At 38.8% G+C, this 25,264-nt stretch overlaps 6 protein-coding genes and 1 pseudogene across 14 annotated transcripts; 1 reads left to right on the top strand and 6 right to left on the bottom strand.

The window, feature by feature from the left end:
• Window positions 1–2,724: 2,724 nt before the first annotated feature.
• Window positions 2,725–4,678, bottom strand: LOC119996451 (protein NONRESPONDING TO OXYLIPINS 2, mitochondrial-like). Of its 6 annotated transcripts, none has more exons than XM_038843089.1 (3): window positions 4,415–4,678; window positions 4,109–4,284; window positions 2,725–3,125 (listed from the first exon to the last, which is right to left on the bottom strand). In XM_038843089.1, exons 1-2 carry the CDS (start codon window positions 4,543–4,545, stop codon window positions 4,137–4,139), a joined length of 279 nt encoding a protein of 92 aa, XP_038699017.1. In that variant the 5' UTR covers window positions 4,546–4,678; the 3' UTR covers window positions 2,725–3,125; window positions 4,109–4,136. The 6 variants fall into 6 exon arrangements, with proteins under 6 accessions (XP_038699017.1, XP_038699016.1, XP_038699018.1 ...); XM_038843088.1 differs by having other exon boundaries at window positions 2,725–3,084; XM_038843090.1 differs by having other exon boundaries at window positions 2,725–3,078.
• Window positions 4,679–4,825: 147 nt separating this feature from the next.
• LOC119996450 (peptidyl-tRNA hydrolase 2, mitochondrial) lies at window positions 4,826–8,334 on the bottom strand. Of its 4 annotated transcripts, none has more exons than XM_038843086.1 (8): window positions 8,178–8,334; window positions 7,340–7,537; window positions 6,673–6,733; window positions 6,491–6,563; window positions 5,983–6,060; window positions 5,749–5,821; window positions 5,471–5,533; window positions 4,826–5,261 (listed from the first exon to the last, which is right to left on the bottom strand). In XM_038843086.1, the coding sequence occupies exons 1-8, from the start codon at window positions 8,208–8,210 to the stop codon at window positions 5,235–5,237; spliced, it is 606 nt and encodes a 201-aa protein (XP_038699014.1). In that variant the 5' UTR covers window positions 8,211–8,334; the 3' UTR covers window positions 4,826–5,234. The 4 variants fall into 4 exon arrangements, 3 of the variants coding, with proteins under 3 accessions (XP_038699014.1, XP_038699013.1, XP_038699015.1); XM_038843085.1 differs by having other exon boundaries at window positions 5,471–5,510; XM_038843087.1 differs by having other exon boundaries at window positions 5,471–5,510; window positions 6,491–6,527.
• Window positions 8,335–8,446: 112 nt separating this feature from the next.
• On the top strand, window positions 8,447–9,423 carry LOC119996449. Its single transcript, XM_038843083.1, has one exon. It carries the CDS (start codon window positions 8,641–8,643, stop codon window positions 9,325–9,327), a length of 687 nt encoding a protein of 228 aa, XP_038699011.1. The 5' UTR covers window positions 8,447–8,640; the 3' UTR covers window positions 9,328–9,423.
• A 276-nt stretch (window positions 9,424–9,699) lies between these two features.
• On the bottom strand, window positions 9,700–15,899 carry LOC119996448 (protein unc-13 homolog). The gene is made up of 5 exons (XM_038843082.1): window positions 15,332–15,899; window positions 13,610–14,476; window positions 12,458–12,913; window positions 11,182–11,371; window positions 9,700–11,095 (listed from the first exon to the last, which is right to left on the bottom strand). The coding sequence occupies exons 1-5, from the start codon at window positions 15,812–15,814 to the stop codon at window positions 10,170–10,172; spliced, it is 2,922 nt and encodes a 973-aa protein (XP_038699010.1). The 5' UTR covers window positions 15,815–15,899; the 3' UTR covers window positions 9,700–10,169.
• Window positions 15,900–16,833: 934 nt separating this feature from the next.
• Window positions 16,834–17,654, bottom strand: LOC119996239 (annotated as a pseudogene).
• On the bottom strand, window positions 17,599–19,541 carry LOC119997834. The gene is made up of 2 exons (XM_038845037.1): window positions 19,046–19,541; window positions 17,599–18,224 (listed from the first exon to the last, which is right to left on the bottom strand). Exon 2 carries the CDS (start codon window positions 18,047–18,049, stop codon window positions 17,720–17,722), a length of 330 nt encoding a protein of 109 aa, XP_038700965.1. The 5' UTR covers window positions 18,050–18,224; window positions 19,046–19,541; the 3' UTR covers window positions 17,599–17,719.
• A 2,064-nt stretch (window positions 19,542–21,605) lies between these two features.
• Window positions 21,606–24,367, bottom strand: LOC119996237 (carotenoid cleavage dioxygenase 8 homolog B, chloroplastic). The gene is made up of 6 exons (XM_038842802.1): window positions 24,077–24,367; window positions 22,607–23,350; window positions 22,329–22,522; window positions 22,063–22,252; window positions 21,853–21,955; window positions 21,606–21,751 (listed from the first exon to the last, which is right to left on the bottom strand). The coding sequence occupies exons 1-6, from the start codon at window positions 24,365–24,367 to the stop codon at window positions 21,606–21,608; spliced, it is 1,668 nt and encodes a 555-aa protein (XP_038698730.1).
• Window positions 24,368–25,264: the final 897 nt, after the last annotated feature.

Genomic DNA, 25,264 nt, shown 5'->3' with positions numbered 1-25,264 from the left:
AAATGATGTGGCACACTTTTCAAATGTTTGGATTGAAATTCTAGACCCTATGGAATTGAAATTTGATATGATTACACAATTTTCTTTGTACATGTTTTTTGGGTAATCTAAAACAACAAAATATAAGTTTGCTCTTCGAAAAATCTATATGAGTAAAATCTCAAGATGTCAAGCTCACGTGGGTAGAAAGTTTCCCAACTATGACAATGTCAATTGGAACAAAGTTTAACGCGTGATCAAAAGAGTAGTGCTCTTAGTAAGAAATAAGAATTGAATTAAAAATCTTATAAGTCCATACGGTTTGCTTCAAAGAGATTTATCATTTGATTATCACTCGAATAGTTGTATGTGTTAATTTTACCTATTGAACAATCAGACTAATTGCATATACATAATATATGATGGTATAATTTACAGAAAACGTCAAATGTGATCATGTTTGTTTAGACTTCCATGTCAAACGAGGAATAGAGCTTTTACGTGTAACACATGGACTATTGAGGGAAAAAAGAAATAAAAAAATTCAAGGTCTTCCACAACAATCCCACTTAGAAAATGCATAGAATGTCATTCTTCATGCCCAAAATTTGGAACCAAGTATTGATTGGCAAGTGATTGGCGCAACAAGTATATCCAACAATGGCAGACCAACTATAGTGGGAGTTTGATTCTTCAAATATTAATATAGTTTCCGCATCCAAAGATAGACCTTAAATTAATCCGCCTTCAAAGATCAAGACTTTTTAAAGAAATACTAATCAAACAAATACGCGTCTTTTGCGATAACATATAATTCTACACTTTTCTCCTTAATCTCTTTGATTATCAGAGTCTTAATCAAGCTTAAGAGATAAAGGTGATGGAAAAAAAAAAGCAACATCAGTTGGTGGTGGCCTAACTCAAAAGGCAAAAGCTGTTTTATGTTCAAATCCCATGTCAACGGATGTGAGCCTGTGACCCTCGTTAATGGGCTGGGCCTGATTAAACTGTTAACATACCCCGCCACTCTCGCTAATCCCGCATTGACAATTGAGCCTCCACCACATAAATCCCTTCATCTCCTCCACATTCCCTCTTCTCCATTATCCTTTTTTGTTTTTAAAATAAAAATTAGGAATGGGAGGGAGAAGGGACTGACCAGAGAAGGAGATGAAGCGATAAGGACACGGGTTTCGCCGCCAAGAAAACGGGGGAGGATCTTGCCGCCGTAGCTGCGGAGGAACTTTATGGTTGTGGGCTTCATGGATTCGAGTATTGTTGGGTCCAGTTAGTTGAGATAAGAAAGAGATTTGAATAATTGACTACTGAGAGAGGATCAGAGAACGAAGAGATGGAGCTTGAAAGACAATGCTTGTCGTCCGTCTCTGTCAAAAGAGCACTTGTTGGAGAAGAACTGAAAATAAAAATAAAAATAAAAAGATTATAAGGTGGGACGGCTCGGGCCCGTCTAACGACGGTGGGGCCGGAAACCTCGGCCCAGCCCACAAAGAGCTTTCCTAGGCTTTGCTAGCCCGGCTTATTTGAACGGGCTGGGCCATTTCGGTGGCCAGAAACCCGTTTGACACCTCTAACTGTGACACGACGTCGTTTTGTACCTTCCCCCCCCCCCACCCCCCCTTTTCACCGCCACACACTGGTTCCTTCATAGGGTTGACGATAAATTATAATCACTAAACTGAGGATGAAGAACTGAAGCTTGAAGATATACATTTCCTAAAATACACTAAGCGTGTCTGTCTCACAGTAAATATATGGAAGGAGAAGAAGACAATGAAGCTCAAAACTTCGCGAAAGAAGTCTCTGCAACACAAATAAATTCAGGAGTAAATGGTAAGACTAGCAAGATTGTGTCATCTTAAGACATAACCATAAGGATCAATGATCACTTCTGACTTTGTGCAGGGTAACCAACAAATCACCCACATACTTTCAAGAAAGCATTAAGCCATCAAAAGCAGATGGCATAGACCTCAAGGAGGCAATCTGATACAACCACAAAACTAGCAAATCCACATCAATCGTAACTCTTATGATACATAGCAAGCTCATCCCAGTGAATTCAATGTAACAGGCAAGAAGTTCACTTCTAGAAAACCAAATTTTCTCTTCATCTGCATAACATTATGTCTGGTTTTCCTTGGTTTGGCTCTGCATGCACTTTGATTGAAGCATGAAAGATGAAGAGGTATGCGGTATGCGCTTGGATTGTTTGCATTGCAAAACACCCATGTACATGCATATGGTAATGGAAAATACAGATGCAGAGGACGCTTGAAGAGAGAGAAAGAGAGAGCCACAGGCAACTGTATTGGTATCATGAAGGGCTCTGTGATCGGCGCAGTTCTCAAAAAAAAGAGGAGGCACAAGCACATCAACCTCCATTTCTCACGTGCTCTTCACGTTGCACATCGTTTTTAATCATATGGACTAGGCTTCCTAATGAAGAAGGTAAAGCTGTAATGCTTTCAGATTTCAAATCCTCACCCAAAAAAAAAAGCAGAACTTCAACTGTTTTGCAAGCAGACATGCTTGCCTCTCCCTCATAAGGCCAGTAGCAACCCTAAAGTCAAACATGCATATGCAAGTCCTCCATGTAATAGCAGTTAGAAGAAATGGAGAAAATCAAAGAAAATTATCTTCCAAAATTGTAAAATCAACCTGGAAATATCATTTGATGAATAAAAATGAATCAATCATTTATATCATATGGGAAGCTACACAACGGTCAATAACCAAACTTTTTGATATGAAGGAAGCATGAGCAAACAAAACACATTGTTCAACTACATTACAAACAAACGTTAATCAATCACCCAGATGACCAATGTTGTAATGCTATATTCATTTGTATCAGCATCCAAGGGAAGGCATGAAATATTCGGAAAATTTCACAATTTGCAGGAATAACTAATAAGCATGAAGAATTCAATTCTTGAAGCTATGTCCTATGTTTTCAGAGTTGTTAACAAAAACTTCAACAAACAGAAAAAGGACATCGTAAAAGAGGCTTGCCGACAGCTCTGACCATCAATTGGCCTCAAATTCTCACTAACATCTCTTATCGCAGCACGCCGAGACCTAGTTCTGAGAAGCAGCATAATCAGCAGAAAATAATCAACACCCCCCTGAATCAGCAAATTTTTATTTTAAATAATCGGGTCACTAAGCCAAATTATTTGTTAAGAAAGCCATTTTACAATCGACGATTGACAAAAGCACAGTGATTATGGAAGTCAAAACACATTTGGAAATTCCAGAGCATCGAACTAAGTCTAAGATATCCTCCATATAAGGAAAGATTTAGTTAAGCATTTGCAAAGCACTGGAAGGACTTCTGAAGTACACTTGTATGATCCTGAAACTTTAAAATTGTTGCATTTCTGACACTTTGCTTTCTCTTTGAAAAAAGAAGCTATAAACCTGATGATAGCCTACTCCTTAGGACTTGGACTAAGGCAAGGTGCATTTTTCAACAAGAAAGCAATGTTCTTCTTCAGTTCTGGTGAGATTTTTAGGATCCCGAAACTTAATATGAATCCTTGTTTAATTAATCAATCCTACATTATAAGACCATTTACCATATATAAACCACCATTTCCAAAATTATGTAAGACATTCTTATGGAGTCCTAGTAGCAACTACGAAAAGCCTTATTTGGCTTTCATCTTCTAAGTTCAATTAAAAATGGTGACTTGAACCCAAACCTAAACATCTAAAATGATTGATTATAGGGTGACGTCTTAAACAATAAGACTGCTTCACTTCCCCACAACGCATGATAAACAATCTCTTTCACTCAGAAAACTCAATTCCTGCCATCCCAACTGTTGGCTAAAAAATTATTCACATAAAGTGGAATTCTTCGCTAATTTCATAAAAACTTTCTTATCTCGGACATGTTAATGGGGATGGAAGCTCCAAACAGTTAATCAGAAGGTCACGAACTTTACAGTACCCCTTACTAAGTTGTTTAGCATTGAATTTATCAGTACCAATCAATTACATTCTGCCTTCTTTTCCATCTTCGTTTTTGAAATAAGAACAAAATCCTTTCACAATAAACTAAAAAACAGAGTACTTCATTATTTGTAGAGTAAAAGTTGCTTACAGATTAAAGTACAGGAGTTTGGGGATAGTCAAACTCCTGGGTTTGCACTGCAGAGCATACCCTGAGACAACGACCTCGAGTTCAAATCAATGCCAAGGCATGAGGTCAGCCGAGCTGAAGAGACCGCAGAATGAAGGGGAAGCAAAGACTGAAGAGCACCCAAGTGAGGATTCGGTCTGCGAAATTCAAAGTTGATAAAAATTATCTAGCGAACCAATTGATGAAACAACTCCATTAAACGTCCGAATCTTGAAAGATTAAATTCAGCATTGGAAATCAACTGAGCGTACATACTGAAGGGGTTACCTTGAAAGCGTGCGAAGAAAGGGAGGGGACAGAAGAGAAGGCGTGCGTCTGGGTTGAACGGAGGGTATGGTGATGGTGGATTTTAGTAAAGACAGAGAAGGTCTAGAGAGGGATCGGCAGCGGGAAGCCATCGGGACAATACAGAGAAGCGTAATTGTTACCGTTAGGGTTTATGGGGAGAGAGACCGGTGGCGGTTGTCCCGTCCGCTAATGAAGGGATTGAACGGTTTTGTGGGGCAGTTTTAGAATTACAAAAGGTTTCATGGGTTAAAACTAGAATTTCCTAAAATCCCTAGACTTAAAATTGGCACAATCTTCGTGGGTTGTTTGAAACAGTTAAAAAAAAAAGCTTTAGTGGAACAATTAGTCAGTTGCAGTATATGAAGCACGTTGAATAAAAGAAACACAAAGTTAAACGGAATCAGTGTGTCTATCCTGCAATGGTAGGCCAACTGGCCAAGGGAGTGAACAAAAACTACAGGACTCAGAACTTTTCTTCCCCATGTTCTTTTAATACATAAACGTCAAAACTATGAAAACAACAAGAATCCATTCTATTCCTCTGACTTCTCTCAGCAATCATAAGCAGAAAGTTGCCTTGACTATTAGAGTGTGCATGGGAAAAACACCTCCTCCCTGCTGCATAAGACTTAAAAATGTTCCAATCAGAGAGCGTTGAACGTAGAGAATTTGAACATGTTCCATAGCCACCATGAAGGGGAGATGGCCTCACAAGTAAGAAAACGAGTCAGCTGAGAGATAAATATCATCACATAGATCTTGTTTTTAACCCTCCGTCAGAGCAACCGCAGTTTCCCTGTTACTGAATCCACTGATGCTTTTGGCCCTGTTCAATAAGAAATATAGATATAGTTTTAATAAACTATGATAATTTTCCTGCGCATAATGTTTTGGCGGAACATAGTAATAATCACTAAATAACAAGCAGGAGTTTGTGGTCTTGGTGGTCTAGTATGTTAAATAATCCATGTGGTATAAAGAAAATCAAGCTACAAAGGAAGTATGAAGATAACCCGAAGCACAAAGATAGCATACCAGGTCCAACAGCAAGAACTGTCTTTGAACCTGCCGATACCTGAGAAGATATTTATGATGTACCTTAGCCAAAGAGGAAACAAAACAACTTAAAACACTAGTCAGGCTAAGGAAACAAGGGATGAAATGCAATTAAACTGAAGTTATAGAGCAACATGACCCAAAATGATTTAGGTTGTCAACAATATTATAAAACAATAATCTATCTGAGCACGTCTGACCAACCACAATTACAAGCTTCATAACTACTGTTTCATGCATAAGATAAAAAGCAGCACCTGTGTTCGTCCAGCATCAGCTACCATAAAAGTTGGAAGGCCAATGCTCTGAGCTGCGTCCTTTAGCTTATTCCTGATCAGAGATAATTCAGGCCCCACAAATCAGCAAACAAAGACAGGCCTCAGGCCTGTCACATTAAAAGATGCATGTAGCTACTACATCTCCAGGTGAGCCATTCAAAAAAAATGTCCGCATGCGAATGTTACTACATGAACAACGAATCACCTGCTTACATTTCTGGTTGATTCTTGCATGTAACAACTATTTTAGGCTGTCCACATTGTTCCCATTGTCTCAGAAGAGATCGGTGGCTGTAGAAAAGGTTGAAGAGTTATATTTAGAAATACTGATATATTGAAAAGGAACTTAATCTAAAAGGCTTCTCAGTTCTAACTAGTGATGAAGAAAAGAAAAATGGTCACATCTCCATGCCTTTAGGCAATCCTAGGGACTAAAGCAAAATAATACTTGTAATTTGTAAACAGTTCTGAAAGCCCTTTTACAAATATTTAAACCAAATTTCTTCTTTTTTTTTTTCCATAATATTTTCACCTGACTTCCAACAACTAAAAGCTCCAGGTTATAGATTTATATTCCTGTAAAACCAAACTGTATACTATGATTACTATCTCATTGATCTGAATTATTCACAAACTCTTGCTGAAGCTACTTGCTAGCAAAGAGGATTAGTTGGTCAAAACAAGTAAGTTCAGCAGACACACAAAAATTAACACTACATACCTTTGCATCAGTTCTACATACATGCCAGTAGCTGCATCTGCAGGGTTGTAAACAACACACAGTTGAATATTAACTGAGCAACCAAAGACAAAAACTGCTGAGGGAGGGTGAAAGACTAGAGCAGTATATGCTAAATATTAATATAAGATGCAAAAAAACTAAAGAAAGTTTGGTTGACTAACGAGCACACTGAGATGCAATCTTTCCTGATCCCATCTTCAGGTCTTGCCTAACCACCAAAACCTGCCATCGGCAACAATCCAACATGAAACTGTTTTCTTTAAGTATTAGATACTAAGCAAATGAAGCTCATAAAGAAAAACGGAGCGAAGCACACTCCGACCTCCAATTTTCCCCAGCATTTCTCCATGTCGCCATATTGAAAAATCAAAATGAAAAAGAAAAAGAAAAAACCTATAGGATAATGGCATAGCTAGACAAGGGTAAAGATTACACTTTCACCAAAGCAAACACGTCGCGCACTGCATGAAAAAAATTGAAACAAATTGAAACAAGTGCAGGAAACTGCAGTGAAAGACTCAAAATCTAGTCGATATCTTTTTGCCTTGTCTTTTACCAATTTACCATCTAGACTATTTTTTGAAAAAAATCCAATAATCAATATTGCTGGGTTAGGTTGAGCCCATATCATTAACATTACCACTTTTTTAAAAGGGTCATTTTCCTGTTGACCTGGCTTGAGCTTGACTGGTGCCTCCATTCTTTTTTAAAGAGAGGAGACTGCAATTTCAAACCCATAGATGAATAGGTGATGAATGCACTTCATGTGCTAACTCAAAAGGAAACAAGGTATTGTAGAAGAAGAAATCAAAGCACTTAAAGGCAAACCATTTTCATCTCTTGATCACCATTGTTTGAGATTGCTTGTTGTGGTTGGAATTTCCCCGATAAGAAATTCCTCTTCTTTACATGAGTGTTAGGGGGATTCAACAAATCAAACAATAACCCAGAGATGAAACCAATGATGAGGCCTGGAATGAAGTTTTCTGGCCTGAAACTCCCAGTCAACCATTCCTTTTCTTGCTTCTGCAGACATTAAAATAAACTTATCAACCATAACTCAGAGAAACTATACAAAAGACTTACCTTAACTACCATATTAGAAAAATAGAACGCGCAGGGTTGCTAAGAAGAGTGGTAGAAAATTCTCGTAGAACTCAAAAAGAAACGATTTCCAAAATCTGGGTCGGAAGGAAAAATCAAAACCTCGTCTCAGAGTGGGGCTATTACAATCATCTAGGCTATTTCAGATAATAATTTGATAGGCAAACCTATTTCAACTACAAAAAGGGTTTAAAATTTCAATTGCTATTATATTGCTGCAACCAAACATCACCTATTTAAGAGGGACACCATCTGGCTGTTGAAAACATAAAACAAAGCCCAAATGCTGAACCTCGAATTCAAGTACACTTCTTGTATTAGATACCCCTCGTCAATCGTCATTGTGATGCTAAGTGATTAACCCTCGCAACTGAGCTTAAACTTCAGTTGGGGGATTTTATTTCAAGTAAAACAGCATGACACAGTATGTAGTGAGTCTAGTGACTTCAAATTCATTTTCTTACCTCCTTTCTGACACTTGATCGGTAATCAACAAGAGTGAAAAACAGAGATAAATCATAGAATATGAGAAGTGACTATGAAGGAAAACTCGAAGTGCTACCTTGTTCGAAGGCTGCGAAGATTTGTTGCCCATCAATTAGAGACTGAAATTGAGTGACGAATGATTGGGAGAACGAGCCGAAAAAATCATATCAAGTATGAATAGCAGCCGAAGACGCAGCTACTAGGAAGATAAAATAAAGAGTATGAATGCAACGTCGTCGTTCCGTAAGTTACGTGTAATAAACGCACCGTTTTAATGCTGCAGGAAGGGATACGTTAAAACGAACCGTTTTAGGTTAAATTTGCACTGAAGGAGTGAAGGACGTTGGTTCGTGAGGACCGTGACGTGCCTTAATAGTAAACTGTAAACCTTCGCCGAAGTTTGGAAGTCCCTAACGTGCCACTATTTTCGTTAACTTGCACGGTTGTACGCGTTATCTCTCCAAATTACACAAAGAATAATCCCATATCATGACCTAAAATAGCATTTCAACCACCACATTCGCCTGCTCAAATCAAATATGGACTCCTTCTCTTCCACCTCATCCCTGCCGTACACCCGCTACCGACAGACGCTACCGGTGGCCGAAAGAATCGTCCGCGCTATCCGTCACCGCCTCCGCCTTCTCCACCGATCCGAATCCAACTTCTTCGTATTAGGCGCTACAGGGAATGTGTACACTGTGATCCTATCCACCACCCCTTCTTGCACCTGCCCTGACAGGACCACACCCTGCAAACACATATTATTCGTCCTAATCCGAGTCCTCGGTGTCTCTCTCGACGACACGTGTCTGCGAAGGAGGACATTGCGGCCGTGCCAGCTCAGCCGCCTACTTGGGCTGCCTACGTTGCCTGAGTCATTTGCCGGGGAGGCTCTTAGGCGGGCATTTCATGAACTTTTTTTTCAATCGAGGCCGCAGAGATCGGCGATTGAGATTCAAGAAGGGACGGTGTGTCCGGTTTGTTTGGATGAGATGGATACAGGAGAGCGAGTGGCAGCTTGTGGGACGTGTAGGAATATGATTCACGAGGAGTGTTTGTTGAAGTGGAAGAGGAGCGGAGGAAGGAGGTCAGCGAGTTGCGTGATCTGCCGTGCACGGTGGAGGGATATGAGGGCTGGTGAAGATAAGTACTTGAATTTGGGTGCTTATGTTAGCGACGATGACGGTGGTATCGTTTGCGGTGGGGTTGGTGGCGGCGGCTAGATAGAAACACAAGATGGAATTGTAAACACTAACATTATGAAGCCCAATATGTAGTTATGTTTCAATGATAAAATTGTCTCATGGTTATCTCTCTCAGAAAGTGTTCCAGGGTGTTTTGATTGCCGCCCAATTCTTTGATGCTGGGATCCTCTAATCACTCGAGAGATAATAGAACTCGAACCTGGTAGCGTATCAAAGTCATTAAAGGCAGTTAGCGGGAAAACATTTAAATTGAACCAGTGTTTAGAAAGCATTTCATGTACCATTCTAATACATAACCCTATTTAGGGACTGAAAACCCTAATTACGATCAGCAATAGCCTAATAGCCTAACCCAAGAGACACTAAAATAAAGCATATCCAAGAATATGATTTCTCAATTGCAATCAACAAGAGGCACTGCTGACTGCACTACTGATTATATGATACACGTAACATAGTTATCAGCACTGTAATAAATCGCTATGATATATAATGCGGAATTCATAAAGATACGTAAGAAATATATAGAAAAGACAAGACTTTGAGGGAAAATCAAACGCAGAAAAGAATGGACAAAAGAATAGGGGTGGAGCCGGAATACATATAATCTAGATGGGGAAAATAAAGGTTTTAAGACCACCAAACATCCCTGAGCAGCAGGCATTGGGAAGTCCGTGCCACTCTTTCAACTCCTCATTTTGGAACCTCTTGACTGAATATACAAGATCACTTTTCCACAGGGCATTCCTCATTCAGCCAAGCATGCATGACAAGGAAAGTATCGTCTCTACAATCTGAGCCATATACTGGGCTACCAGAATGCTGTTCTGCATGTCAAACGCAGATTGGCCTCAAGTTTATTATAGCTTTTTAGGCAAGTTATAAGTCTTCCTGAGGAACCTCGAAGCTGCCTCATCATTACGATTGCACAAAACGCGCAAAAGTGTGTTCGGCTCAGTAGGATTCCACTCCCCTGATGTTGGAGGTAATGGAAGTTTGTACCTTGCAGATGAGCCATAACTTTCTATTGTCACACGTCTGAACCGTTCAATAAGGCTATCCGTATCAGTGCGGAAAAGGGGAAGGACAGCTCTCATGGTAGTTGAAAACTTATCTAATAACTCAGAGGGCAAGCCATCCCCATTTGCCCAGAATAGATCTTTGAGGGATTTAAAATCATCTTCTATTATTTGAGAGTCCTGTTGGGTGAATGAACGAGAAGGACCTCCGGCAAGCAAAACAAATAAGAATCCATCAAAGGAAGCTCTCATAATGTCCGTAATAATCCTTGTACGAACTCTTTCATTCACAGTGTCTGCAATTATTGTCAAGCTCCGCTCAAGTTCCTGAAGAAAAGGCTCAATCCTAGACGAAGATGGTTCCCCAACATACAAACCATCCCAGAGGACATGACTCAGGTCATGAAAAATCAACTTGAAAGCCACTGCCTCACTAAGTTGTTGAACACCTTCGACACAAGCCGCCGGTGTGAGTTCAAACTTCTTCGCCAAACCATTGGAGAAGTCTTCTGTGTTAGCAGATTCAGAATTCCTCAAATGTGTAATTATCCTCTTCTCCAAACCTTCCAACTCAGCTCGGATTTGGTGCAAAGTATTTATACGAACGCACATCTGCGATATCCCAAAAGAATTATCCCCATTCATTGCTGCAACCTGAGAATTTTTCTTTTGGGTGATTGGTGACCTCTCTTTCTTCGTCCACAATTTTGACCCAGCACTACATCTTGTCAATGCTGGCATAGTAGGAAAGTACTTATTCCGTGATCCTACATGAAAGATTAAAGAATAGATATTAGAACATACAGGAACCTATAGACTTGTAGAGATAAATTTATGCTTCAAAAACATATACCACAGCCAGATTTTGCCTTGCTTGCATAATGTTTAAGGCATCTGTCCAACCCATATATCAAGTCTGGTAACAATGCTGGATGCATTGGTATTGGCAGCTGAAAATATGCATCTAAAGTCTCATCAATAATTCGCAAAACCTCAACAGCAGATGGGGCATATCCTTCTTGGTTAGCACGTGGATTCCAGACCTATGAAATTGCAGTGGAAATGTTAATTCAAGGCAAGCCAAAAAAAAAGAAAGAGAAACAGAAGGTAAGGAGACTAACAATCTAGTCAGATATAACAGATTCATTGATGGACAGACCTATTTACTCTATGCTTTTATTTTGATTGTTAAGAAACTTTATTAAAAGCACCAAAGGGTGCAAAACAGATATTACAGGGAGGCTAAACTAATGGCCTCAAAGAAGTTGATACAGTGCAAATAATACCAAAATTTGACACAAGCCAGACAATTATTAGTCAAAACATCAAAAGAGGTCCTATTCATTCTATACCATTAGAAAAACACATCTTCCTATTTTGACCCGGGGGGGAAGGGCTGGGGAAGGGCGGGGAAGAAAAGACACTCAATAGATGGGAATGATGCACGAATATATTTTTCCAGGGGTCTTCTCTACTTACTGGTGAAGAAGGTTGTTTTGATCTGGTATAAGGGTTGCGGAACATAAAAACACGCAATTTTTATTTTTCTAGAATGGGTTAAAAGAATAGATATTATTGTAGGAGAGGGGGCAATAAGTTCGAATTTATCAGGATAATGTCATGGTAAGAAAGCAAGACTTAGTGAACTTGTTTTCTTACAGCTTGACGTAACTTGGGGTATTACATGGGCTTGTAAGATAGTACTTCAAGGTATCAGAGCAATTATGGAACAGATTAATTTTCTCTAAAAGTTTGTTTGTTTACCAACAATGTGTAATTTAGTTTTTAGAGGCAGAGTCAAAATGCCAACTTCTTCTATGGAACCACAGATCCAGAGAAACTTAAAGTAACAAACAAAATAGAAATCCATAGAAACTTATAGTAACAAAAAAATATAAGCCCGTTTTGTTGCTATAAAATTTATTATTTTTATTTTTCATCTCTTTTCGTCCATATGTGAAGATTGGGCACTATGAATTAAACTTCGCCACCAATGAAAAAATTAGATGATAAAACGCACTCAAAATGCAAACCAGAAATTCAGCAAAATTACTATTGCAGATATTGGCATTGGAATGGAAACTCAGCATCACTAAAACATGGACAGAAGGAGGGTAACAAGTGCACACCTCTTGCTGCAAATTCCGGTCAGTCCACTCCTTCAATCTGTCTAATCTAGTCTTGATCCATATTTTCACTAAATTGGCAATGGCAGCTTCAGCCTCATAAGGAGGCATCTCACGGATTATTGCCTTCCCACCATCATCGCTGTCCACTGAATCTTCTACAGCAATCTGCACAAGATCTTTCTCCAGTTTATCTGCAGCTCTCAGCACTTGCACAACATCTGGTGTCAACTCTGTTATACCCGACATAAACTGCTTTAGCTCACTCCCGTAGCAAGCATGAAGAGTGACCGCAGCAACACCGGCAGAAAAGGGATGCCATCTCTTTAGTACTGGACTGAATACCTTCTTCTCATTGACTGCAAGATCACCCACATCTTTCGCGAGAATAGAAAGGACAGGAAGTGGGTTAGGCTGGTGTCTGGATGCTCTTCTGCTAGAGTCTGCTTTCTCCATTCTCTATAAAATAATAAACGAAACAAATCTAAGGTCACTAATCCAACCAAAAATTATTTAATTACACCATAGAACCATGAGAAGTAAATACAATCAAATTCAACTATGCATAGCCTCAAGCTCTGCACCCTTTCACCCCATTCCATGCCATCGGCCTAGGAGATTGTTGAGAGCGTACCTTAGACCAGTCTCACAAGCAGCTTCCCGCCTTCAAAAAGGACCACCATGATCTACACATTGTTTTTCTTTTTTCCTTTTCAGAGGGATAACTTCAGGTAAGGGATCTTTGCAACTTTAAAATTTGAGCCCAAGAATGCAACATCACTTCTAGACAGCTTGACTAAATTTCCACTAGACGCACACCATGTAGTTATAATTGTAACTTGTAAGCAAGTAATATACACATCACGCATCTAGTTTAAAGTTTAAACAACAAAACCTGACAAGCACATGAAGCATGAGAGGGAACGAAACATGGTCCAATGTTGCAAGTTTTACTTTGCGACATTTTTTACTTTTGACATTTCCAGTTTTCCACAACATCCACCAATGATGCATTCCACTTCTGGAGGAACCATTTGATGTGGTACACCACACATGCAAATGCAATTGAGTCCAATATGAATGATAAATCTAAATTCTATGAGATTTCACCGACTCTTATGAAAGAAAACTAAATAGCAAACAATATAGACTTGCCTGAGCAAAAGCAGTCCGCAATGAAGACCTTATGTAAGTGTCAATCCTGTTGCGTGCCACGTCTACTTCACCTTTCCTCTTTCTACGATACTCATTAGATATATCCTCAACTAGAATCCTGGCTGCTGACACCCCTAGAGAAACAATACCCTCCATAGTAGGTATATTTACGCTATCAAAAGTGTCGTGATAGGCAAGAAGCCTTTTCTCAGCCCAACCCAAAATAGCAGTCAATATAGAACTCAAAACTTTTGAATATTCTGGATCTCTTGTCGTTTTTGCATCTTTTGCAACTTCTGCCAACTGACCATCGGCAGCATAAAGCAGGCCTGTTTCTAATTGGTCAGTTGCAACAAATCGATGAAATAGAACCCATGTAAAACACAGGTTATGAAGCATTGGGTTAATTCCTAGGATTCCCCAAGTCTTCTTTATGTTTTCCATGAGTTCATCAACTTCCTCAATGATAGATGCTTCATCATTCAGATCAAAGCAGGCTTCCAAAAGCATCACATACAGTCGAAGATTCAATGGAGAACCATCAGCCCAGTGGCATGCCTCAGAGAAAAACCCATCAGATCTGGAAGCAAGAGACATAACAGTGCTACGAAGAACTTGCATAGTCTCATTATTTCTTCCAGTTTCTATGGGCCCATCGAAGGTCCCATTGATAATTTGTCGCAACTGCTGAGAAGCAGCATTTGACTTATCAATTGGCACACGAGGATGCAGGAGCAGTCCAGCCTCAAGAACTTTCAATGTTCTCTTCTGCCATGAGTCGTATTCTTGTTGATCATTAAAATCTGAAATCTTAAGCTGCTGTAATAATTCCAGTGGAAGAACCATGGACTCAATTCGTTTTCCCATCTGCGACACCACATAATTGGGTTCCATACAGGCTATTAATATCAAAATGTATAAAACCAACCACTTGTACCAATCAAATTATGGAAAATTAAATGCCAATACTACCAAAGTGATAATCAAGCATATATCTATGAATATGCAATGCAAGTTGACTAACTGAATTATGCTACTAAAGTAGTGTATACTAACTAGATGAAGCAAAAGTATACTTGGGTTAACAATTAAGGACCCAGGCATGGTTTTTAGTCCTTTTTCAAAGTTCGTAAAATAAACAAATATCCATGCCGCCTAATAGCAGTACACTACAACAAGAACCAAAAATACTTTTCAATGAAGGGAAAAATTTAACGAGCAAGTAAAGACAAAAATGAGATTCGAATTTCACAAATTGACTAATCAAATATATGGGAAACCATAAGAGACAATTAGCCGAATTTAAATTTTATATAATCTTTTGTTTGTAAAGACTTATAAGTTCAAATACTCTGTGAAAACTTGAACCGTGCTACAATAGAGCTTCATAAATCAGATAAAGTGAGAACAAGCACCGAAACTAACAAATCATTACGAACTAGCAGGGACGGATCATACAAAATTCAAATCAACATATGAATGCCGAATTGAGATCCAACTTATCACAGCGCCACATCCAAAATATCGAAGAGATCAAAAATCATAAAATTAAAACAAAATGTGAAACTCGAATCAATCAAACATAAACCACCAAAGAAACACCGGATCATCCATAATTAGACAGGTGATCCAAAAACCAGCTCAAAACCTCAAGTAAACCCATCGTTACAAACTAGAACAACATACAAACACAATAAAGAATTAAACCTAAATTGAGCCAACCTGGCCAGCTGCGGCCCTCAATATTGCCCTACGGAGCCTAGAATCAACAGTATCAGACACCCGCATCTGTATCCGCATAAGCTCCCCGACGGTCAATGCCTTCTTAGGCTTCCCGTTGCTCGAACCGGGACTATTCTTACCAGACCCCGGAGATTTAAGTCCGAGAGCCTTTTTCATCTTACTAGCGGCGGCAGAGGTAAGAGACCTTTGCAAAGCGGGAGAGTTAGGCGAGTGGTGGTTGAGAGAGTCGGAGTTGGAAACATATGTGAGAGGCTTCCCGGAGGCAGTGCGGCAAGCGGCGACGAAGATCTCGTAGGCGGTGATTTGGATGTCGGAATCGGAGAGTTGGGCAGCGAGTTTTCCCAGCGGGGAAGGGAGATCGGCGGTGATTCTGGAAAGCATTGTTGGTGGTGGTGGTGGAGGAGTTGTTGAGTCTCTCTTGGAGTGGCCTAGAGAGAGGTCCCTGAATAGGTGGTGTGCCATGGTGGTTGGTGTGAGGACAGACAAGAAACGGAGAACTAGAAGAGTAAGCTGAAATCTTTTTTTTCTTTTTTGGGATTGGTAGAAAACAGTGATGTCTCTGAGATAATAAAAACTTAAATGGCGTAATTAAATTCAAGATTCTGTTTCCGCGTTAGTCGTTACTTTAGGCGCCACCACGAAATTAAAAAGTTAAAAATTCAGATATTTAAATATTGTCGTTTTTTTTTACGCCTACTTTGAGGAAACCAACCAGATAAATTGTTTTTCAAGTTCTTTTATTTTTTTGGTTTCTGTTATAACGGAAACGTAATGAGGCAGACTGTGGGCGCGTGATTACAAATAATCCTTTCGTGTCTGTCGAAATAAAAAGGAATGAAAACAAACAAAGCCAAGGCGTAAGGTTGGGCCCGAACTGTTCATCCTTGGTTGATTGGGACCATGCATATCACTGTCTACCAGCAATTCTAAAATTGGTAGTGAATTTGGTCAAGGAGTTGATCAGTCCTGTTCAGTTTTAAAGAGTGATTTGCTTGCAAGTTGCGATTAATAGTTACTGCTTGCATCTTTTGGTACCAAAACGGAGGGGCAATATAGTCATTTCGATTGGAAATGGTAGGATTGATAATCCCGTGTCATCCAAAAGTGCGAGGATTCATCATTTTCACTTGATTTATCGGCAAAAGCCTTATCAAATCTCCAATGATTAGGTGACACGTGTGAACTATGTTTTGCTTTAATTTTTTTAAAAGGGAAGCAATGGACCTCAATGATTACTGGAATGGATCAACCCTGGAGTTGGGATTGAAGAATCACCTTGGGCAGCTTTGGAGTAGGAGGACCTTCAAGCTTGTCTCCCCTGGGAGTTTTTGTATCTACAGGCAATGGATGAAACATACTCCTATATTATTTCTCATGCTGTGTAGACAAAAGCATAATAGTATGTCAATCAATAAACTCGGCAATGTTAAATTGCATCTAATTCACCAACCATAAAGTAAATGACCATAATACTACAGAAACTAATACAAGAAATTATGTCCCTTCTTCAATCGTTCTTCTATAGAACTCAAAGCTCGGGATTGATCAACTTTAGAGATCTAGAAGTTCCTCTTTCTATTGGCTGCTGATATTTCTAAAGCTAATTTCTGCTCCCGAACCACGTTCTTGTAAGCTGCATCAGACACATCTTAAAGACCCAATCAGCGCAAAACAATAGAAAGATGAGCTCTGTACCAATCTATTCAGTAAGATCATCCCACTTGAATTTACTCAATTACTTGATATTCCAAAGGTCAAGATAGAATTGTGACCTCTTCTTCCACCTAAAAAAAATAGAAGGATAATCGAGGGGAGGGGTGCGGGGGCTAGAAAAGAGGTCAAGACAAAACCAGAGCCAAAGCCAAAAAAGATCGACTTCCCCATAAAGAAATCAGAACTAAATGAAATGAAATTATGCGTCAAAAAAAAGAACATTGATTACAACGTGTTAGTACTTACCACGAGCTAAATTGAAGAGCAACAACAAATTACAAATTAAAAATTAAAAGATAAACAGTGAAATATTAGTACTTGTACTTACCTATTTGTTCACCATTCATGATATTAGCAACCCTCTTACGACACTTTTATTGGTAAATTCAACCCACCAGCAATTTACAGACAAGCATGGTCATGATCATGTTCTGGCCCAAAAAAAAACTAACGCACCTTTTGAAGGCTAGACCGAGAGTAATTTCGACTAGAACATACCCTTCAGAAAATTCTTGTCCGCGGAACTCACCAGCTTTTTTAAGACGCACTTAGCAGTAGTATCTGTATATCTGCTCAACTGATCAACCATGGAACCACATAAACCAAGTTAGTTACATATACAACAACTCAGACATTAAAAACAAACATCTAAAATTACAGAAGAATCACCTTCAGGTGCAAGATAGATCTTCTGTATTTCTCCAAAAATCCTCGCCTATCAGCCTTAGCCGCTTCTTCCAGCAACCGATTCTTCTTTCTGTGTTTTCTAACATCGGCCTTTCCATCATCCAATTCTTGATTCTTCTCCCCCTGAGGACCCACTGGATTGATATCCTCTTTCCCGTCACCCTCAACTACTTCCTTTAGCAATAGATTTTCTTCTTCCTTTTCCCCATTTTCAGCCACAACATTCCCCCTTTTGAAGTATCTTCCTCTGTCAGGTTTTATTTGTTCCACCAAATCCATTGTTTCCGTTAGCATCATCTTTTTCTTCTTCTTTTATGTTTTCACACATTTTTGGTCCCTCTTTCTTCTTGAGCAACCGTAGTTCCAATCAACATTCTTTAGTACTTCTTAATCTTCCGCTTTTCAGCCCTATCATTATCCTCTTCTAAGGGGTTCCATTTTGTCTTCAACCTTCTACTCGTTCCCAGTAAGTCTAAAATCAACAAAAAATAAAAACCATACATCACCGAAAACTGAATGCAACAGAGGGAACTCAAAATTGATTAGGTAAGTGAACTCCAACAGCAAACTGTAGAAAAATTGGACATAAACACCTGCTAGCACTAAAGGTTAAATCATCAGAAAACATCTTGTGACGAAAGTACGCTAGTATTAGAAACTGCAAGTATAATTTGTTGTTCAAAACAGTAAAGCTAGAACAAACTCAAGTCTTCACAGTTAATTTGAATAAAGCCTCTTTCTCCAGGCTTGTCCTGTACAAAGCAGCCATCTTACTCTAGGTACACAAGACAAGAGTACAGATAATGAACCTATACTAATCTATTCCTTATTACACTAAGTGGATCATACGACCAGCCAACGAACATCTTTCTGTCACAGAACTGGCGCAAGGTTCATCCTCGCTCATGAAACATTTAGCTCTCAAGTCTCAAGTACCTATACCTAACAACATTTTGAGATGACTAGAAGACGCAAGCAAAAAAAATTAAAAAAAGAGCAGAAACTCAGCTGCAAAAGTGATCTTAGTGAGTCCTACATGCAGGTTTAGAAGCCAATAGAACCAGATTATCCAATCTTCATCTATTTTTTTTTTGGAGAAACAAGAATTCATACCACTCACTTCCAAAACAAACATTCAGCAAAAGTGAAATGCAGATCCACATTATCAACTCCTTGAGACATAATCAAACAGATGTTACCAAATCCAATGACCAACAATACTACACATTAATATCTTCACGATGAGATAACTCTAACATACTTGCCCTTCAAGTGTTTGAGAAAAAGCATTACACTAAATTTGCGTTCACTCCAAAAATATCAAGATCGGTGTAGGAGTTCCAAAAAGTTAAGAGACGTGTCACTTTTCGCGCTTCTCAATACGCTTGCGCCGCTCTGCCTCTCGCTTCGTTTCTTCTCTTCTTCTTCCTCTTGTGAAACTTAGTCACCTAGTCCCTGTTTGAAACCAATAAACCATAAATAATCAGATGACCTAAAATCGCTTGTTTTGTTTGAGGATTCGCAACAACGAGGTAAGAGTGCGTGGCTTGCTCATACTTGAGAATTGAGATCTTTCTCTCTGAAAGAGACAGAAAGAGCTTTGTTCTTGAAAGCTCGTTTGTTAATGTGCCTAACTCGTGTTGGTGTGGGCCTCCGGTGCTTCGTCTTCCATTGCAGCGTCTATGCTACTAGCTGCTCTCTTCCTCCGCCGAATCGCACTGAATTTTGAGGTTTTGTCGAGGCGTCTTGTTTTTCCCCCCTTTCTTTTCTATGATTCTATCCTTCAAACTTTGAAAACGCGCACCATATTTTGCTAACGAAATTACGAAAGTCCTACTAGCCCCAGGCCATTCGTGGGTCGGGCCTAATTGATTTCATCTTCGCGGGCCGGAGAGTTATAAGGACAGGCCGGCCGGGCCACCATGTGGATGCGAGCTGGGCCGGCCCACATTACACCGCTAAATAAGTGGATTGCTTGAAATCTGCCTATGTGGAAGTTGACTTTTGCAGCAACCTATCACACGTGTACCAATCACTAAACAAAAAATGAGAAAACGAAGGGCAACAATGACAAAGAACAGAGCACTTGCAATGGTATTATTTTGTCTAGGCCAACAAATATGTATGGGGTTTTGTGTTTTGTTGATGTGGTTGTATTGGGAGACGTGTTTTGCTGATGTTGCTGTATTGGGAGATGTGTTTTGCTGTAGTTTTATTGTAGATAATATGGAGGGAATGGGAATTTGTTGGTCTCCATGTTGGGTGGGAAGGAAAAATGTATGGGGTTTTGTGTTTTGTTGATGTGGTTATATTGGGAGATGTGTTTTGTTGATGTGGTTGTATTGAGAGACGTGTTTGACTTGACTTTTTATATAATAGAGGTGAGACCCAATATTGATTTTTACTGACCCAACAAAATGGGACCATTGCAATTGCTCTTATGTCTAAGTCACTTGAAGTTGATGTTTGTACTTTGTACAACAAAAGGAAGTATCCTTCCTTATTTTTCTCCGGTAAATCTGATTATTTATTAATGAAGAAGAAGATTACATAGAAAGGGAAGAAAAAAAAAAGAAATATTAAATATTAAATATTAGTCCCTTATTGAAGAGTTTTGTTCCAAAAAGGATACTCTTAAAAGTCTTATTCCATTAAATCTATTTAGTTTGAACAAATATTTTAAAAAGGACAAAAGGTTAAAATATATGGTTTTATTGTCTAAAATATCCTCATCTTCAGCCTCAACATGACACATGCCTCCTGCGTGTGATTCATCTTTGACCTCTACCGGAAGCTTCGTCTCCACCGCCAAAAGCTTCTTCTCCACCCCTCATAGCTTATTCGAGAGTTTTATGATATTTTTTAGTGATTTTTCATCTTGATTTTTGTTTTATTCGAATTAGATCTACTCATACTCACCATGGGATCTATAGATATTATTGTTTTCCTTCGATTTATCATCGCATCATTATTTTTGACATTTTCTGTCGTGATTTCCGTGGTTTTTTGGGATCTACAGACTGCAGGTGATATGTTATACGTTTCGATTAATTTGATATCTGTCATAATGTTATATGTCTTGCTAAATGTTATCTATTTGATGTTTTGAAACAGATAACATTTCAGAACAGATATGAAACAGATATAATATCTGCAAATTCAGATCTGATTTCAAAAGAAGAAAAAAAGAGTTTGAAAAAGCAATAAATCCTTATAGGTGATGCGCATTGGTCTGTGGAGTTGATTGGGGGCGTTAATAGTCGCTGGCATTGGTCATATTTGATGGATCTAGCACCTTTCAAACAGTGGATGTATTTCATGAAGTTTTTCGATGACTCAAGCGATAATTGACTGTCGGTGATGGTTGGGCTTTGATCTGGTTGACCTAGAGCTTTATTTCGGTAGTTGGTTAGTCGAAAACGATGGCTGGACGGCGAACTTCCGATATGATGGAGCAAGGAAGAAGAAGAAGGAGGGAGGGTATTTTGATAAGTTTGTAGGTTTTGTCATTTTTTTAGGTTGTCATTGTTGGAATACAATTTTTAGTTTTTGTCTTTATAGGTAAAAACCCAAAAAAAAAAAAAACACGACACTAACAATCCCAAGGAACAAGGGACTCGGATCATAGTGAAATTCTGATTTCCAAAAGATTGAGAAGATATCATAGCGAAATTCAGAGAACACAAGGGAATCCTACTATGCCAACATTCACAAAACAGTACCAACTGAAGCAGGAACCAATACACCCTCTCACAACCGAAACTAGTATCCTCCATTTATACATAATTCTACCAAGCATTGTAGATATACGATAGACCTAACAAGGATGGTACGATTTGCAAGTAGTATATTGTTATTTGTTTGGAACCCAGCATCCATGGAGTCCATAGGGTACACCGTAAGGAAACTTAGCCCTTGCAATCTCTTCAAATGTGGATCCATCCAGTAACAACGCATATGCACCTCCATTTTTCTCACTGATTATGGAGATTACCACCCCTACGTGCAATAATTAATCACATGCATAAATACCACTTAGCTTGTGAATCAACATAATTTACTACATAAAAACTAATTAATTTTCTAGTAAGTAAACTCACCATCATCCTCCTCAGTCGCTCCTGGTCGAGCCACGAAGAAAGGCTCAGAAGGGACAGCATCTTTGTCATACCAATTCTTGGCCTTTTTATCCTCTAAATCGATCTGCAATATGAATACAGATGAGATTTTCATTTAGAAAACTATATATATCTATGCAAGTGTTATATTATTATAGTGATTGACGGTGATCATGACTTTGATTTAATTACCTTAGTGAGGGTGTTGGGGAAGTTACAAGGGCGTTGCGCTCCACAAGCATAAGCATATCTGTACTTCTTCCCTAAATTTGCAGGGTTGATGCTGCACATGTCCATACCTCTCCCATGTTCATCAGGTTCCAATGCTGCCTCCAACTTTCCATGTGGACTCCCATCTAGTGGTATTATAAATCTCCCAACCCTATGATGACATATATTATATATATTTGTTACTTGGACACACAGATATATATATACATACATAGATGACAGAATACCTTGCATCTGGCAACACATCTTCTCCGGTGAACGACCGTAGATTCTGCAGACGGAGCTTCTCCAAAATTGTTGTATCCGCATTATGTTCACAACAATCAGCAATTACAGCAGTCACCCTCCCATCTTCATCTTTCTCCTCATAAGCATTGATGAAATGGAATGTCACAAACAATGGCACTTCCACACTTGCCACCTAATTTAATTCACAAGATTCAAAATCCCCAAAAAAAAATTTTGAAAAAATTAACAAAAAAAATGTAAATAATTCAAGACTTACAATCTGTCCACTGGCCCTGCACATGACATGGACAAACCCTCTAGAGTCCGGGTGCCACTGAAACTTGTACAAAGGTGTGGGCTCAGCTTTCAGCAAATTTTGTGCACAATATCTCAATGGCATTTCAGGGACAATCACATAATGTTCCGTAACCGGGAACGAATGGACCCAACCCGGGGAAGGCTTGCCCCGACAATCCACCCTCCCGATAACCCTCCTCTCATTACTACCCGGATCCATCCTAACCACCAAATAACCCGGATTGATCAAATCAGGCAACAATGTTATAAACTCCTCATCAGTCACAATTGGGTGGGCAGAATGTATCAAACCACCCAAATTGTCACTATACTCAAATTTCCCAATCGTGTCCAATGTTTCAGGGTCAATGACAATTGACCCTTTTTGTGTCTCGGTCAAGCACACGACCCGCCCGTCGCCTAGCTTGACTACGCCGGTGTTGGCGTTATCGGTTAGGGATGCCCCGGAGAAGAGAGTGGCTATCTCACCAATGTAAGCTAGGAAGTTGTCTGGTTTAGGGACTTCGGAGAATTCACGGTAACAAATTTTTTTGTTCTTCTTGGCAGCTGTGTAGGCGTCCGATTCGATTTGACGGTGGCCGGCGATTAGTTTACCGTTCGAAAAGTGGAGTTTGACTAAGGTGGCGTAGCCGTCGAAGAGGTGGCGGAAGTTGTAGTTACCGACGTTCCATAGTCCTGGTCCATTTCTTATGTACGTCCCATTCTGCATGTAATCAATTAATTAATTAATACTTGGGTAAAAACAATGACAATAATATCAATTGTATAACATTGGTAAATTAATATATATTGGGAGAAGGTGACAATGAGAGAGACAGGGAGGTCCTAAAGAGTCAAAAACCAGTAATTAATTAATTGATACTTATATATATATATATATGACAATAATATTCATTATATAACATTAAATAGTAAATTAATATATATTGGGAGAGGGTGACAATGAGTAAGAGAGGAAGGTCCTTTAGAGTCAAAAACCAATATTCTTGACATACAATCATAAGATCTGAATGGATGATTTTTGTTTTTTTTTAACTATGGAATCCATCGAAAGCACAATCTATCAGATCCCACCCTAAAGGTAAATTCACGGGTCACGTGTAATACCCGCAAACCACATGGACCGATTAAGTTCTTGGTGGAAATAATGTCAAATCGAACCAAAGTGGATGTTGAAATGATGAATATGATGATCATATACAATTAGCTATATATTACCCGTACAATTATGCTTCTAGTAATACATATATATGAGAATGGGAGATAGCCTGGTTGGTCAGGTTGTCTGCTCAGGACCTTGAGGTCCAGGGTTCTATTCTCATCAGGGGGGTTTGGGATTTGGGTAGTTTTCCATCCGCGGTCCTGTGGACCTTTCAAAAAAAAAAAGTAATACATATATATATAGACAGAGAATATTAATTTGACATACCAGCCACAATGGAATTTGGCCTTGGACATCAAGCTCTCCTTCCCATCTCTCGTGGGGAATACTTGTCCAAGCAACATGGTTTGTCCAGTCAACTACTTGTTGTTTCTGATCAATTGTTGAGACTTGAAGATGATCACGAGGTGTTGTTGCAACATTTGCGACAACAGCACCATCTCTATTTCCCTGCTTTTTACCAGAAAACCCATCTACCTTGTGACCGGAGTTATTTGAGACCATCATCATCGGTTTCAACACATACCGTCCGGTGCCGGAAAATATTATGGAAGCCATAAAGATTATCAGGAAGAGCTTCTAGGAAATACAAGATTAATTGATAGGTAGAGGAGAAGGTGATATTGATGAGTGACCCCAGTGAGAGTTTATTTGGTTATTATTTATAGGGTGATTTGGAGATGATGAGCCATACATGCCCTGGAATCTTTGTGTAAAATTCCTTTATGCAACAAGACGTATAGCCTACGTGTTAATTAATTTGAGGGAAAATTAATTTTTTGTATAAATTTGCTTATTGGTAAATGACTTTGATTTGGCATTAATTAATTAGCTAGAATAATGTTGTGAAGATTGATTGACAATTTTGAAATCCTTGTTATTATTATGTGACCAATTTCAATGCTTTTAATGTTTTCTTAATCAAAACTTTCAATCAACAATGTTGCCTTACATATTTTTATATGTAATTCATTTTAAGTTGGTAAACTTTAGTCACATCCCTATATTTACTAAAGACACTCCGTCAACTGATTGTTATAAGGGATGATCAACTTAAGTTGGGGTGTGTTTAGTAAACTTAAGAGTGTGACTAAAGTTTACCTTTAAGTTTTTACTTTTTAGAGGCAAATATATATGTATGTATTTAATATATTAACTATTGTTGCACTGTACTATTCTAGTATAAAGGATTACCATTTTTTTTTTCTCTTTTATAGAGTTCAAATATAATTATCATATACAAATCACATAAATTTTTTATTTTAAAAAATATTTTTGATTGACTGACGTCACGTGACGCGATATATATGCTCTAAAAGTCATCTTTTTTTCAAAGCCTTGTATATAAATTATTCCACTCTCATATATTTATATATATTCCAAAATTTTGAGAAAGTGGACAATATGATAACAAAAAATAAAATTAGGTCTTGTTTTTGGCAAAGTTAATATTGA

This window comes from Tripterygium wilfordii, chromosome 4 (assembly GCF_013401445.1).
Source record: "Tripterygium wilfordii isolate XIE 37 chromosome 4, ASM1340144v1, whole genome shotgun sequence".
NCBI lineage: Eukaryota > Viridiplantae > Streptophyta > Magnoliopsida > Celastrales > Celastraceae > Tripterygium > Tripterygium wilfordii.
The sequence above is the reverse complement of the archived record's forward strand: the minus strand, read 5'-3'. Positions and strand labels throughout refer to the sequence as shown.